At 45.8% G+C, this 13,257-nt stretch overlaps 2 protein-coding genes across 2 annotated transcripts; both read left to right on the plus strand.

The window, feature by feature from the left end:
- Positions 1-1,964: 1,964 nt before the first annotated feature.
- On the plus strand, positions 1,965-5,125 carry LOC311268746 (leucine-rich repeat-containing protein 3B-like). Its single transcript, XM_084372553.1, has 5 exons — positions 1,965-2,252; positions 2,694-2,819; positions 2,915-3,079; positions 3,148-3,226; positions 3,827-5,125. The coding sequence occupies exons 1-5, from the start codon at positions 2,013-2,015 to the stop codon at positions 4,033-4,035; spliced, it is 819 nt and encodes a 272-aa protein (XP_084228679.1). The 5' UTR covers positions 1,965-2,012; the 3' UTR covers positions 4,036-5,125.
- An 804-nt stretch (positions 5,126-5,929) lies between these two features.
- psmd3 (proteasome 26S subunit, non-ATPase 3) lies at positions 5,930-12,720 on the plus strand. The gene is made up of 13 exons (XM_084372539.1): positions 5,930-6,019; positions 6,102-6,278; positions 7,672-7,862; positions 8,118-8,258; positions 8,620-8,756; positions 8,924-9,114; positions 9,207-9,310; positions 10,994-11,108; positions 11,358-11,477; positions 11,569-11,672; positions 11,772-11,927; positions 12,277-12,327; positions 12,462-12,720. Exons 2-13 carry the CDS (start codon positions 6,107-6,109, stop codon positions 12,537-12,539), a joined length of 1,560 nt encoding a protein of 519 aa, XP_084228665.1. The 5' UTR covers positions 5,930-6,019; positions 6,102-6,106; the 3' UTR covers positions 12,540-12,720.
- Positions 12,721-13,257: the final 537 nt, after the last annotated feature.

Raw genomic sequence — 13,257 nt, forward strand, 5'->3', positions numbered from 1 at the left:
TTAATTATTAATTTATTAATTTATGATTTGTGATGACTAAATGGATCAATTTATATCTAATACTACTACTTATTATTATTATTATTATATTATGTTATTATTATTATTATTATTATGTTATTATATTATTATTATTGTTGTTGTTATTATTATTATGTTATTATTATATTATTATTATTATTATTATTATTATTATTATGTTATTATATTATTATTGTTGTTGTTGTTGTTATTATTATTATGTTATTATTATATTATTATTATTATCATTATTATTATTATTGTTGTTGTTGTTGTTATTATTATATTATTATTATACACAGTATATTAGTTATTTTACACATACTCATGTTTATTATCTATTTTATATACATTATAATATTTATTCTATATTATTTCCTCTTTAATGGACTAATTGACATCATGTTTGATGACATCACATGTTATTGGTAGAGTGAAGGTGATCATGTGGAGAAATATTGATTATGATCAGATTTCATTTAAGACGTCTTCTTATTGATTGTTGTGAGTGGAGCCTCTGACCAGCAGAGGTCGCTGCTCATCACTTCCTGTTCTCTCCTCTTCAAACTGTTTTTTATTTCTTCTCATTAAAAATATTAAAACAAATATTTAACATCCAATATTATGGATCAATAATGATTTAAGAACACAGTCAGTGTAATTATTGATCAAATGGATTAAAGTTGATTTATTAGGAATCAAATAAATTCTTTAAACCTGAAAACACAGAGACAAATAATGTGTAGATAATTAAAACTCATTGATTGATCGGTTGATTGATCGGTTGATTGATGGAGTGATTGATTGATTGATGACGGAGGACTGACAGCTGCTGCTGCTTCTTCTTCTCTGGTAAAGACCGTCAGCACGTGAGGACCTCGTCAGCTCCTCACCGTCTTCTCGCTGCTTGTTTGTGTTTGTCTGATTTGTTTACATGTTTGTTTACATGTTTGTTTACACGCTGACCGGAAGTGATCGATCATCAGCAGTTATTAATGACGCTGCTGCAGCCGTCGGTGCGTCGGATCTAAAACTAGCAGAAATCTTTATGAAGTTTTGAACCGGACAGGAGAGCAGAGAGATCTGTCAGTGGAAATCAATACATCAATACATCAATCGATCAGTATGAGTCAGTGAAGACCAATAGAGAGATCTGTCAGTGGAAATCAATACATCAATACATCAATCGATCAGTATGAGTCAGTGAAGAAGACACAGCTGAGACCAACAGATCAGAGTTATCTGATCAGCTGCTGTCGGCTGTTATTATGAACTGATTATAGAAACAGTCAACTGATCGGTTATTGATCTGATCACTTGGTCTCTGTTTATTACTGTTATTGATTATCTATCTACTGTGATGGCTGAGACGTTTACTGGAGTAAAAACTAAGAGTACTCGATTACAAGTAAAGTTGCAGAGCTCACACTGAAGTATTGAATCTGAAGTGGTGTGTCGTTGCAGCGGGTGGAGTGACATCATCAGACGTCAGCTGACTGAGTGTCTGACTCGTCTTCAGTCATCTGAACCTTCTCCACCTGTTCCTTTAATCCCTGAGGATTAACCTCCTCTTCATCTTCATCTTCGTCTTCATCGCAGATTATTTCTGCTCTTTATTAATCCATCCTCTGACCCGTCTCCTCCCTCCGGTTCTAATCCCTCCTCGTCTCCTTCTTTCCTTCCTGTTCTAGTTTTAGTTTTGCAGGATTTGATTCATGTAACACAATAATAACAGATCAGTTATAAACACGAATAATAAATTCACTTCACTTCCTGTTTCTTTATGGACGAAGATCTGAAGCGACGATCAAGCAGCAGCTGACGGACCAGTACCAGCAGGGGGCGCCACCAACATCCAGATGTTGAGCTGGGACTGTTTCACCTCCGTCTGAACTCACTACTTGTTTTTCTCAAACAGGCTCCTCCTCCTCAGATTCAAAATGGCCGCCGGCAGCTGAACCGTGAGCAGAACAGAACGCCGCGACGAGCAGATGTTCGCACGATGTCCCACACCAAGTCCACCAATGCCTTCTTCTTCTGCGGTGGACCCGGCACAGCAGATGATCCGTCTTCTTCTTCTGATCCTTCCATGGCCCAACCTGGTGATGACATCATCACCATTTCCTGTGGCCCCGTGGAGCCACGGCGACAGAGTCCCCGCCAACATCTGCCAACATCAGACAGCAGACAGACGACTGATGGTTCGCTGCAGCGGACTGAGACTGACACAGGTGTGTGTGTGTGTGTGTGTGTGTGTGTCTGAGTGTGTGTGTGTGTGTGTGTGTGTGTGTGTGTGTGTGTGTGTGTGTGTGTGTTAGTATTTATGGTGTTGTGGGGACTCTCCGTCTGGACTGAACATTAACTCACCACATTTTTTCGTTTTTGGGTCAGAATCTTCTGTCTGGGTTAAAGGACCAGCCCGACATTTTCAGAAAACCTGACTTTTTAGCCTAGCCTAGCCTAGCCTAGCTTAGCACAAAGACTTGAAGCAGAGGGGAACTGCTAGCCTAGACACATCGACAGTGACCAGACGGGGGAGAAGGTTCTGCAGGTTTCCTTCGTTGCCAGGATCTGTGCCGTGTTGGGCCGAACACGTTCCTCTCTGTGGTCAACACGCTCACATTGATCTGATATTAAGTTTGTTTAACCTGCTCAGGTGTTTCTGTCCTCAGGTACCTGTCGGCCTCCCTCACCACACCGTCCGTCTGTTTCTGGATAAAAACCTGCTCGTCTCTCTGCCGGCCGACTCGTTCTCTGACCTGTTCCTGCTCGATGAGCTCGACCTGTCGCACAACCAGGTGCTGAAACACTCGTGTACTTAACGCAGACGTGAGCGTGAGGTGCTGAGGAAGAAAATGTTGGGACTTCATCTGTGTTCCCTGTTTCCTCTCAGCTCTCCTCTCTGGAAGCAGATTGTTTCAGAGGTTTGGCATCCTCGCTTCGCTTCCTGGACCTGTCGTCCAATCGGCTGTCTACGTTGGACCCGGCGGCGCTCAGCGGGCTGCGAGCTCACACCAACCTGACACACAACCCATGGCACTGTGACTGCAGGATGCAGGTGAGTTTGACCTGCATCAGAAGGCTTGTTTGGTTCTCTGAAGTGTCTGACTTCCTGTTTGTGCTCAGCTGTTGGCGCCTCAGTTGAATCTGGACCCGTCGTCTCTGGCTGAAGTCGTCTGTCAGACCTCCGACCTCCCGAGCCTCGGTACGTCTACACTCATTAGCCAATCAGTGTGGAGTGTTTGTGTTGTCATGTAGCGTCACTGCCCGTCCTTCATGTTCCCACAACGTTCATTAAATGTTAACTTGTGTAAAAGTGACACATGTTGTTCTTTGTCGCTCAGCTTCATTTGAACTTCACAAGAATATTATTAAAGCTGCTATTTGTAAAAAAAGTTGATTTTTCAGTCTCATTACCAACTTTTCACAGATGTAGGACGTGTCGACCGCCATCCGAGCGACAGTCGTTCTGTGACGAGTCGGGAACGAGGCTCAAAAATCTACTTTTCTTACAAAAAGCACCTTTGAGCCTTTCATGCATGAATCACTGAATCAACTAAGAATCAGTTTCACTCAAACAAAAGAAATCATGCTGATCATTTCCTTCATTATTCTCCACACACCAACACTGACGCTAACCCATCTTCAGTTAGACAAACAAAAATGTAACTTCTCAACATCTTAGGTAGTAGAAACGTTTTCTGTAGCGGACACCGTGCATGAAAGGTTCATATGAATGTGTGAGCAGCAGCGAATCATCTGTCTGGAGTCTGAAGTGACGTCTCAGCTTGTGTCTCTGCTGCAGGAGCTGTGGGGATGCCTCTGGTCCTGCTGGTGGAGGACTGGGATCTGTGTCTGTCTGTGAGGAGAACCACTGATGTGACCATGCTGGTCACCATGCTCCTCTGGTTCTTCATCCTCATCTGCTACCTGGTCTACTACGTCCGCCAGAACCACGAGGACTCCCGAAAATACTTAGACTACTTCAAGACTCTGCAGGGCCGCCAGGTGTAGAGGACGGAGCGCCACCTGGTGGAGGTCAGGGAACCGATTACATCATCAGAAGGACGAAAACACAGAGCTCAATCCTGGAAGAACTGCTGTTAGTGACCAACGAGGTCTCCTCAAGGCCCATTGAGACCCTCACTGGGTCTCTAGACCCTCACTGGACCTCTAGAACTTTACTGGACCTCTAGAACGTCACTGGACCTTTAGACCTTCACTGGACCTCTAGACCCTCACTGGACCTCTAGACTTTCACTGGACCTCTAGACCCTCACTGGACCTCTAGACCTTCACTGGACCTCTAGACCCTCACTGGACCTCTAGACCCTCACTGGACCTCTAGACCCTCACTGGACCTCTAGACCTTCACTGGACCTCTAGACCTTCACTGGACCTCTAGACCCTCACTGGACCTCTAGACCTTCACTGGACCTCTAGACCCTCACTGGACCTCTAGACCTTCACTGGGCCTCTAGACCTTCACTGGGCCTCTAGACCCTCACTGGACCTCTAGACCTTCACTGGACCTCTAGACCCTCACTGGACCTCTAGACCTTCACTGGACCTCTAGACCCTCACTGGGCCTCTAGACCCTCACTGGGCCTTTAGACCTTCACTGGACCTCTAGAACTTCACTGGACCTCTAGACCCTCACTGGGCCTTTAGACCTTCACTGGACCTCTAGAACTTCACTGGACCTCTAGACCCTCACTGGACCTCTAGACCCTCACTGACTGGCCTCTAGACATTTTAAATGTAGTTCTCTTGGTTTCGTTTCTTCTCTTTATAAACCTTCATCAGATCTTCGGTCCCTTAACGTCTTGTGTTTTTTCTGTGCGGTTATTCGTGCCTGGCTTCCTGTGAGTCTCTGGCGCCCTCGTGTGGCCGTCAGGATGTCACAGCAGAGTGTGTTTGTGTGTGTTTTTGTCTGTGTGTCTGTCTGTGTGTGTGTGTCTGTCTGTGTGTGTGTGTGTGTGTGTGTGTGTGTGTGTGTGTGTGTTTGTAAAACTCTCATTTAATTTCCTTTAATTAAATATCTGTGTTTCAGTTTTAGTTGGTTCATTTTAATCTTCATCTTTTATTCAACAGTGTTTAGTTTTCTGTGCGTCTTGTTGGAGTCAGTTTTCTCTGAATGTACTTTTGTTTCATGAATATTTAGCACAAATGTATTCAGTCAATCTAACTTAAAACAGAATGAAATAAAAAATATGTATTTTATCTGCTTGTTTATTTATTTGTTTGTTTTTGGTGTATTAGTAAAAAGATTAAAAGAAATCATAGCAACTCTTGTTTACAGGAGGATTCATTCATTTTTAGATATTGAAAATAAATGTCATTTTGCAATGAACCATAATATTTAACGTGTTTTTCCACCACATAGATTCAATTACTTTAGGATTTGATCTTATATTTTTATATCTATTGTTTAAAAATGTCATTATAGAGTTTGAACGTGATAAATATAACATTGTTAACTTAATAGTTCTACATGGTTAAATTTCACATTGATGCCGAATAACAAAAGTTACAGACAGTTTCACTGGATTATTATTATTATTATTATTATTATTATAACAAGAACACACTGAGACGATTAAAATCAAAAACTCTAGAAAGGTAATAAACTGTCAAATATTATGCACGCTTTAAAGAATAACAACATACATTTATTTTGTAATCATAATTGTATTGTTAGGAAGTTTATCTAACAACAACAACAATAATAATAATAATAATAATAATAATAATAATAATAACAACAATAATAATCTGTAAATTAATTCTTGCTCTTCTTGTCTGCGCTGTTTGTTTGTTTGTTTGTTTGTTTGTTTGTTGAATGTTTTCTTAATAAACATGTAAACACGGTTGGACCGGCTCGATCACTCTGTCATCGATTAGCTGCTCTGCGTCTCTGCGATCCTCTGACGCCGTCTGAAGCTTCCCACAATCCTTTGCGCTTCATAATAGTTGCCAGTCATTGTAGCAGCCTGAGGTGAGTGAGTGTGCGGATAAACCAGCTCCCAGCGGACCGACGGAGGTTTATTGGACCTGACTCTCAGCTCTTTGTCTTCCAGACATCATGAAGGAGACAGCGGCCAAGCGGCGGGACAAGGCGGGCGGTCGGGACCGGGACTCCAAAGCCGAGAAGCCGAAGGACCCGGGCCCGGAGCCGCAGGACGTGGAGATGCCGGAGGAGGAGGCGGCTAACGCGGCTAAACAGCCCAAAGAGCTGGACAGCCTGACGCTGGACGGTAATACTGAGGTTTAATGTTCCCGTCAGAACCACCGGGAGACAGCGGCACCGGAGCCGGTCCACTGTCGGCCCGGTTCACTGAAGGTAGCGTTAGTCAGCGGCGGTTAGCCTGTTAGCCGCGAAGAAGCTAACTGCTAATGAAGCGTTAATGTACAGAGAAGCAGCCTGAAGTGATTTACTGTGAACTCCATCACACACAGCACCGAGTCCGCAGGTCCACTTCTGCCTCTGACCCGGTGCTGACCACTGAGACTTCTTCTGAACGGGTCGTAAACAGACCAGAGACCACACCAGACCACATCAGACCACACCAGACCAGGTCTAGATCAGGCTTCATGTAGACTTCAGACCTTCAGACCAGGTCTAGATCAGGCTTCATGTAGACTTCAGACCATCAGACCTCCAGATCTTCAGACCAGGTCTAGATCAGACTTCATGTAGACTTCAGACCTTCAGACCTCCAGATCTTCAGACCAGGTCTAGATCAGGCTTCATGTAGACTTCAGGCCCGGACTAACATGAGTAGTTGGACACTAAAACTGGTTAAAACATGCAGATTTATTCTCCTTGTGAAATGAGTTAAACTGTAGTCCACCCTGAGCACCTCAGACCTGGTCTACATAAACCCTGTATCTGTATTTAGACCTGTCAGACCTGGACCAGGTCCACATGTGGTCTCCACAGGCTCAGGTCATAGAGACCCTCATTTGACTTTACAGGTCCAATTCTCTGTGGACTAGACTCTTAAGACTTGTTTGAGTCCATCAGAACTGAAGAAGTGACCACAGACCACATCAGACCAGGTCTACATGAAAAACTGTCCTCATGGATCTGTCTTCATTCAGACCATCAGACCTGGTCTACAGAACCGCCCTCTGTGTTTAGACCGGTCAGACCTGGTCTACAGAACCCCCCCCTCTGTGTTTAGACCGGTCAGACCTGGACTAGATTAAAGAGACGGGAGACTCCACAGACAAAACCAACCTGGTTCAGGGTTTATTAAAGTGTTCAGGGCTCATAAATATCTTCGTGTTGAGACGCTGGAAGTCGTCTCAGGATCTTTGAGTTGATTAGAATCGTCACTGATCGATCATTCAGCCTGTCGGCTCATTAACAACGTTCATGTGTTCAGAACCGGTCCGTCCAGGTGACCTGAACTAATTTACCTGTCAGTCATCAGATCGTCATGACGGCCACTGATTCACACGACGTGTCACAAGAAACAGGAAACTGACGGGAGCTCAGAGATCCTGAGGTGAAACTGTGCTCTGCTCTGTCTCTGACCTTCATCTCCTCCTCCTCTTCCTCCTCCTCCTCCTCTTCCTCCTCTTCCTCCTCTTCCTCCTCCTCCTCCTCTTCCTCCTCTTCCTCCTCCTCCTCCTCCTCCTCAGACATTAAGGAGCATGTGAAGCAGATAGAGAAGGCGGTGTCGGGGAAGGAGCCTCGGTTCGTCCTCCGTGCTCTCAGAGCGTTGCCGTCCACCAGCCGTCGTCTGAACACCAACGTGCTGCATAAAGCCATCTTCGGCTTCTTCACCAACAACACCACCACCAGAGACTTCCTGCTCGGCTTCCTGGAGGAGGTGACGACCCGCAGCACCGCCACTGATTATTCTAGTATTGATTAACCTGCTGATTATTGCTAGTTATCATCATTAATGAGAACAAATGCTCATTACAAGAGTCGTTATGTAAACTGCTGTCAGTCCAGTTCTGCAACAAATTATTTCAATTATCAAATGAAACTCCACACTCAAATGGTCATAAACCATCAATCAAGCTGACCTGATGCTGTCTGTCCCTCTGTCCCTCTGTCTGTCTCTCCGTCTCTCTGACAGCCGATGGAGATGGCGGAAGGAGACGTCCAGTTTCGTCCGAGGACAGGTAAAGCAGCGTCCGCGCCTCTGCTGCCGGAGGTGGAGGCTTACCTGCAGCTGCTGCTGGTGGTTCACCTGACCAACAACAAGAGATACACTGAGGTGTGTGTGTGTGTGTGTGTGTGTGTGTGTGTGTGAGAATCAGTTGCTAGGGAACAGCTGTAGCTCTGTGTAAACAGGAAGTGAGCATGTGGACAGTCTGAGAGGCTCAGAGAAACTTTTCTAAATGAGTTTTTGTTTCTGTCTGCATGGAAGGAAATGTGATCATGTTGGAGTCTTCAGTCTGTGAGATCTGGTTTGTTGAGTGCAGTGATGCTCACACAGTGAAGGAACAGAGCGTTACACATGCAGGAGTGTGTTTCTGGTCATTATTGATCATTTCTCAGCTTCAGTGTTGAAGCGTACAGACAGAAGCACACAGTGAACAGCTGGAGTCAGTTTTGTCTTCGTCTTTTCTCTCCAGGCTCAGAAGGTTTCTGACGACCTGCTGCAGAAGATCGGCTCTAAGAACCGCAGAGCTCTGGACCTGGTAGCTGCTAAGTGTTACTATTACCACGCCCGCGTGTACGAGTTCCTCAACCAGTTCGACACCATGCGCAGGTACAAGACGCTCAACACACCTGAGAACCTCCACGATCATGACAACGATCTGATGTCTCTTCTTCTCAGTCTGGACCTTTCACATCAACCCGTCTGTTTTATTTATTGTGTGTGTGTGTGTGTGTGTGTGTGTGTGTGTGTGTGTGTGTGTCTGTGTGTGTCTTCAGTTTCCTCCACACTCGTCTGCGTACGGCGACTCTGCGTCACGACGCTGACGGTCAGGCCGTCCTCCTGAACCTGCTGCTGAGGAACTACCTGCACTTCAACCTGTACGACCAGGCCGAGAAGCTGGTGTCCAAATCAGTGTTTCCTGAGCTCGCCAACAACAATGAGTGGGCCCGGTACCTTTATTACACAGGTGAGGGCCAAACCTGTACTACACAGGTGAGAGCTGTGTGTACATGTGTGTTGACCTGTGTGTTGACCTGAGTGTCATGTGACCTCCTGCAGGTCGTATCAAGGCGATCCAGTTGGAGTACTCTGAGGCTCGCAGGACTCTGACCAACGCTCTGAGGAAAGCTCCTCAACACACCGCTGTGGGCTTCAAACAGACGGTCAGTCACACACACACACACACACACACACACACACACTAATGGTGTCACGATTTAAATCGATCGAAATTAATTCACAATCTCGAACTTGAATTAAAAAACAGAACCGTCGATGCTGCCACGCCCCCACGTCACGTCCGGTCGTGTTGAAGTGCTGCGAGTCGACCTGCTCTAACTGAGCTACTAGCTGAGCCAGCAGCTGTTAGCTACAGCCAGTCAAACGACAGCATGGTGTTACACCGGTCCTGTCCGGCTCCAGGACCGTGGTCGGGAAGCACAGGGGAGATGATTTCCTCCAGTTTACCTTCGGGGTGAACCCCCTGTCACGTGTTGAGCTGGTGGGGAAATAACACCAGGGAGCTCTGCTGTTTCTGAGGAGCCGTCGCCTTTATTCAGCCAGACTGCAGCCTGTGTTGAACACTTCACTGCTGCTGCTGCTGCTTTCTTCTCCTTCCTCTGCCATTCATTCACTGTCCACACGCTCCCTCACTCTCGCTCGCCCACTCACACCTTATATATGTCCGACTGTTGAAACAGTTTAAGACACTTTGTTCAGAGACGACTGTGGACATGGCTGTTTATCTTTTGTTTTGTTGTGAACTTGAATCATCTTGTGTGAAGAAGACAGTTACACAGAGAAACTAGATGGCAGTTTCCAACTGACTGAAGATAGAAGTTATTGTTACATTATGTCGTTAATAAATGTTTTAAATTTGACAGTGTAGTGTGGTACACTGCTAACAAAGGTCAGATATTATATTGTATAAAAGTCTAAAGATGGCAGCAACCTGTGCTTTAAAAAAATACATGTAAGAATCGAACCGTGACCTTTGGATGGAATCGAGGATTTGGAGAATGGTGACTCCCCTGTGACACACGCTGCTACACACTGACGGGTCACATTTCATGGCTACATGTTAGTTTGAGAGAGACGGCGCCGTCACAGCCGGTGGTCTCACAGTTCAGGACCGATTCTTCATGAAACTGTCCCGAGTTCTTGACAACAGCTGTTGTGTTCTGTATGAAGTCTGTGCAGGAGCTCACAGGGTCGCTGCCAGCTGCGAGCATGGCTTGTGATTTGGACTCATCGTGTTTCTTGTACCGGCCGTTTGGTCACTGTTGACCTTTACGACCGTCTGCTGAAGTACGATATTTATTTCGCAACGTCCGAGCGTCTCCTCAGCGATGAAGGGAGACAGAAATGATCACTGGGTCTTCTCGTGGCTCTGAAGCTGCCCAGACTTCACTCCTGCACCAAGTGTCATGATGATCAGCAGCAGTTTGTTTAATGATTAACATCAGGCTGTGCACTGACAGGCGGGTCAGTTGACTCTGCAGCAGAACCGGGTTTTTATCTCCTCGGTCAGCTTTGATCCAAACGTAATCTGATCTCAGATCTGACAGATTTCCCGCCGTGTGAATGAATAAATAAATAAATAAATGAGGACGGCGTCTATTGTTTTGTCTTGCGTTACATCTGAACCGACATCATGACATCATGACATCAGGCCTCCACGCTGCCAGCTGCTTGTGTTTACTTTAAGTGTTTCCTGTTTCCGGCACATTCATGATGTGAAACGTGACGTCGGTGACACTTTGGGAAATGTGGTCAGTCGGTGACTTTCAGCAGGAAGGAAGCTTCCTCTGACCGATCGCTGACATCAACCCTCCGTCTGTGTTCAGGTCCACAAGCTGCTGATCGTGGTGGAGCTGTTGTTGGGAGAGATTCCTGACAGACTTCAGTTCAGACAGCCGTCACTGAAGAGGTCCCTGATGCCCTACTTCCTGCTGACTCAGGGTCAGTATCTCTGAGATGTCCACACGTCTGTCTGCAGGACGAACGGTCGGCTCGCCGACACGTGACAGAGTCCTGTTCTGGTTTACAGTCGTAATATTCCATTAATGTTTTAATTAGCTTGAAAAAATAACTATTTAATTGTTTTAGCAAACACAAGACAAGAATGAAGGTTTTAGTCGTTAAATAAAATAAATGTTCAGGTGTTAAATGAAGTCCAGAACTAAACTTGAACATGTGTCGTGCGTCCAGCGGTGAGAACAGGTAACCTGGCCAAGTTCAACCAGGTGTTGGAGCAGTTCGGGGAGAAGTTTCAGACGGACGGGACGTACACGCTCATCATCCGCCTGAGACACAACGTCATCAAGACCGGTGAGCCAATCACAGCCCACATCACCTGTGACATCACGTTACCGTGTGTGTTCACAGCCCTAACGTGTGTGTGTGTGTGTGTGTGTGTCAGGTGTGCGTATGATCAGCCTGTCGTACTCTCGTATCTCTCTGGCCGACATCGCTCAGAAGCTTCAGCTCGACAGTCCCGAGGATGCAGAGTTCATCGTCGCCAAGGTAACAAGGAAATGACCTCATTATGACATCAGAGCATCTCTAACGGCCCCTGGGTCAGCAGGTGGGAAACCCCTCATGTGATCTGTGTGCATCCTTCAGGCGATCCGTGACGGCGTGATCGAGGCGAGCATCAACCACGAGAAAGGCTTCGTCCAATCAAAAGAGACCATGGACATCTACGGGACCAGAGAGCCTCAGCTGGCTTTCCACCAGAGGATCTCCTTCTGCCTCGACATCCACAACATGTCTGTGAAGGTAACACACCTGAGCACACCTTTCATCACCTGTGTGTGTTTAAAAGTGGATGTTTGTCTGGTTGAAGACGAGTTGAATTAAAACTCAACCACTGAGCACAGCCAGGAAACAACGTGTCCGACGTCCAGATGTTCGTCACTCTGCTGCTGGATGGTTTATTATCACACTTCTGACACGCCTGCAGGTCGTGACCACGACTGTTACGTTACTACAGAACGACCTGAAGTCCAAACAGATAAACAAACGGAAGCTGTCCAGTTTTTATTCAGATCATCTGTTATTTTATCATGATGACGTCATACTGCAGGTTCATGGTGACAGAATCATGACTCTGTGTCTCCCCCTGCAGGCCATGAGGTTCCCTCCTAAAGCTTACAACAAAGACCTGGAGTCAGCAGAGGTAACACACACACACACACACACACACACACACACACACACACACACACACACACACACACACTGTGAAAAGTAATCAGAGTGGTGCCTCCTTCATCAGATATATGTGTGTGTGTGTGTGCGTGCTCTCTTCAGGAGCGTCGGGAACGTGAGCAGCAGGATCTGGAGTTCGCCAAAGAAATGGCCGAAGACGACGACGACAGCTTCCCGTGATCGACTCGGCTGACTTCCTGTGCAGACAGGAAGTAGTTGCGTGTGTGTGTGTCTGCACGCTGATGTTAGTAGATCAGTTATTACCCACAATCCCCCTCTCCTCCTCTCTCTGCTGTTTTCCTGCTGTAACCTCTGAACTTTGTTTCTCTCACTCACCAATAAAACCTGTTTGTTTTGTTTACACCTTTGTGGTTTTCTGAGCTTCAAACCAAACTCCACTCAATAATTGTGCGTTTTAACGAGTCACTACTGTTGTCAGTTTTATACCTCGTCACGCCAGCTGATTCATGAAATGATTAAATGTTTGGTAAAAACAAACACAATACATGGATACATATTTATATTTCTGGCGCCTGTTGAAGCCTGTAGGTGTCGGCGTGACCACGAGCCTGAAGACGCTCAGAGCTCAACTGCTGGAGGACAGAAATGTGAAATGAATGATTAATCTTCAGTCTTCTGGACTTCACAAAATACCTTGTAGCTGAAGTGTAATGGAGTAAACGGTACAGTATTACATGTAGTCGAGTAGAAGATGGTACCTGAAACACTCAGTCAAGTACAACACATGAGTAAATGTATTTAGTTACTTTCCACTGATGAGTAGAAGCTTTCAGAGCTGCTCTCCAGTCGAAGTCTTCACTGTAGACGTTTATTTCTGTAGCACATTAAAAACAGCCTCCCAGGCTCTGTACCGACATGTGGAGGCCACAGGTCCAGT

Source organism: Pagrus pagrus (genome assembly GCF_965226575.1).
Source record: "Pagrus pagrus genome assembly, chromosome: 13".
Lineage (NCBI taxonomy): Eukaryota > Metazoa > Chordata > Actinopteri > Spariformes > Sparidae > Pagrus > Pagrus pagrus.

Bases quoted from the DNA above. Each gene is read 5' to 3' on its own strand.
- LOC311268746 (XM_084372553.1), top strand. From the start codon at position 2,013: ATGTTCGCACGATGTCCCACACCAAGTCCACCAATGCCTTCTTCTTCT. The intron at 2,820-2,914 runs GTGCTGAAACAC...GTTTCCTCTCAG, and splicing joins TCGACCTGTCGCACAACCAG to CTCTCCTCTCTGGAAGCAGA. The intron at 3,080-3,147 runs GTGAGTTTGACC...GTTTGTGCTCAG, and splicing joins ACTGTGACTGCAGGATGCAG to CTGTTGGCGCCTCAGTTGAA.
- psmd3 (XM_084372539.1), top strand. From the start codon at position 6,107: ATGAAGGAGACAGCGGCCAAGCGGCGGGACAAGGCGGGCGGTCGGGAC. The intron at 8,259-8,619 runs GTGTGTGTGTGT...TTTTCTCTCCAG, and splicing joins ACAACAAGAGATACACTGAG to GCTCAGAAGGTTTCTGACGA. The intron at 9,115-9,206 runs GTGAGGGCCAAA...GACCTCCTGCAG, and splicing joins CCGGTACCTTTATTACACAG to GTCGTATCAAGGCGATCCAG.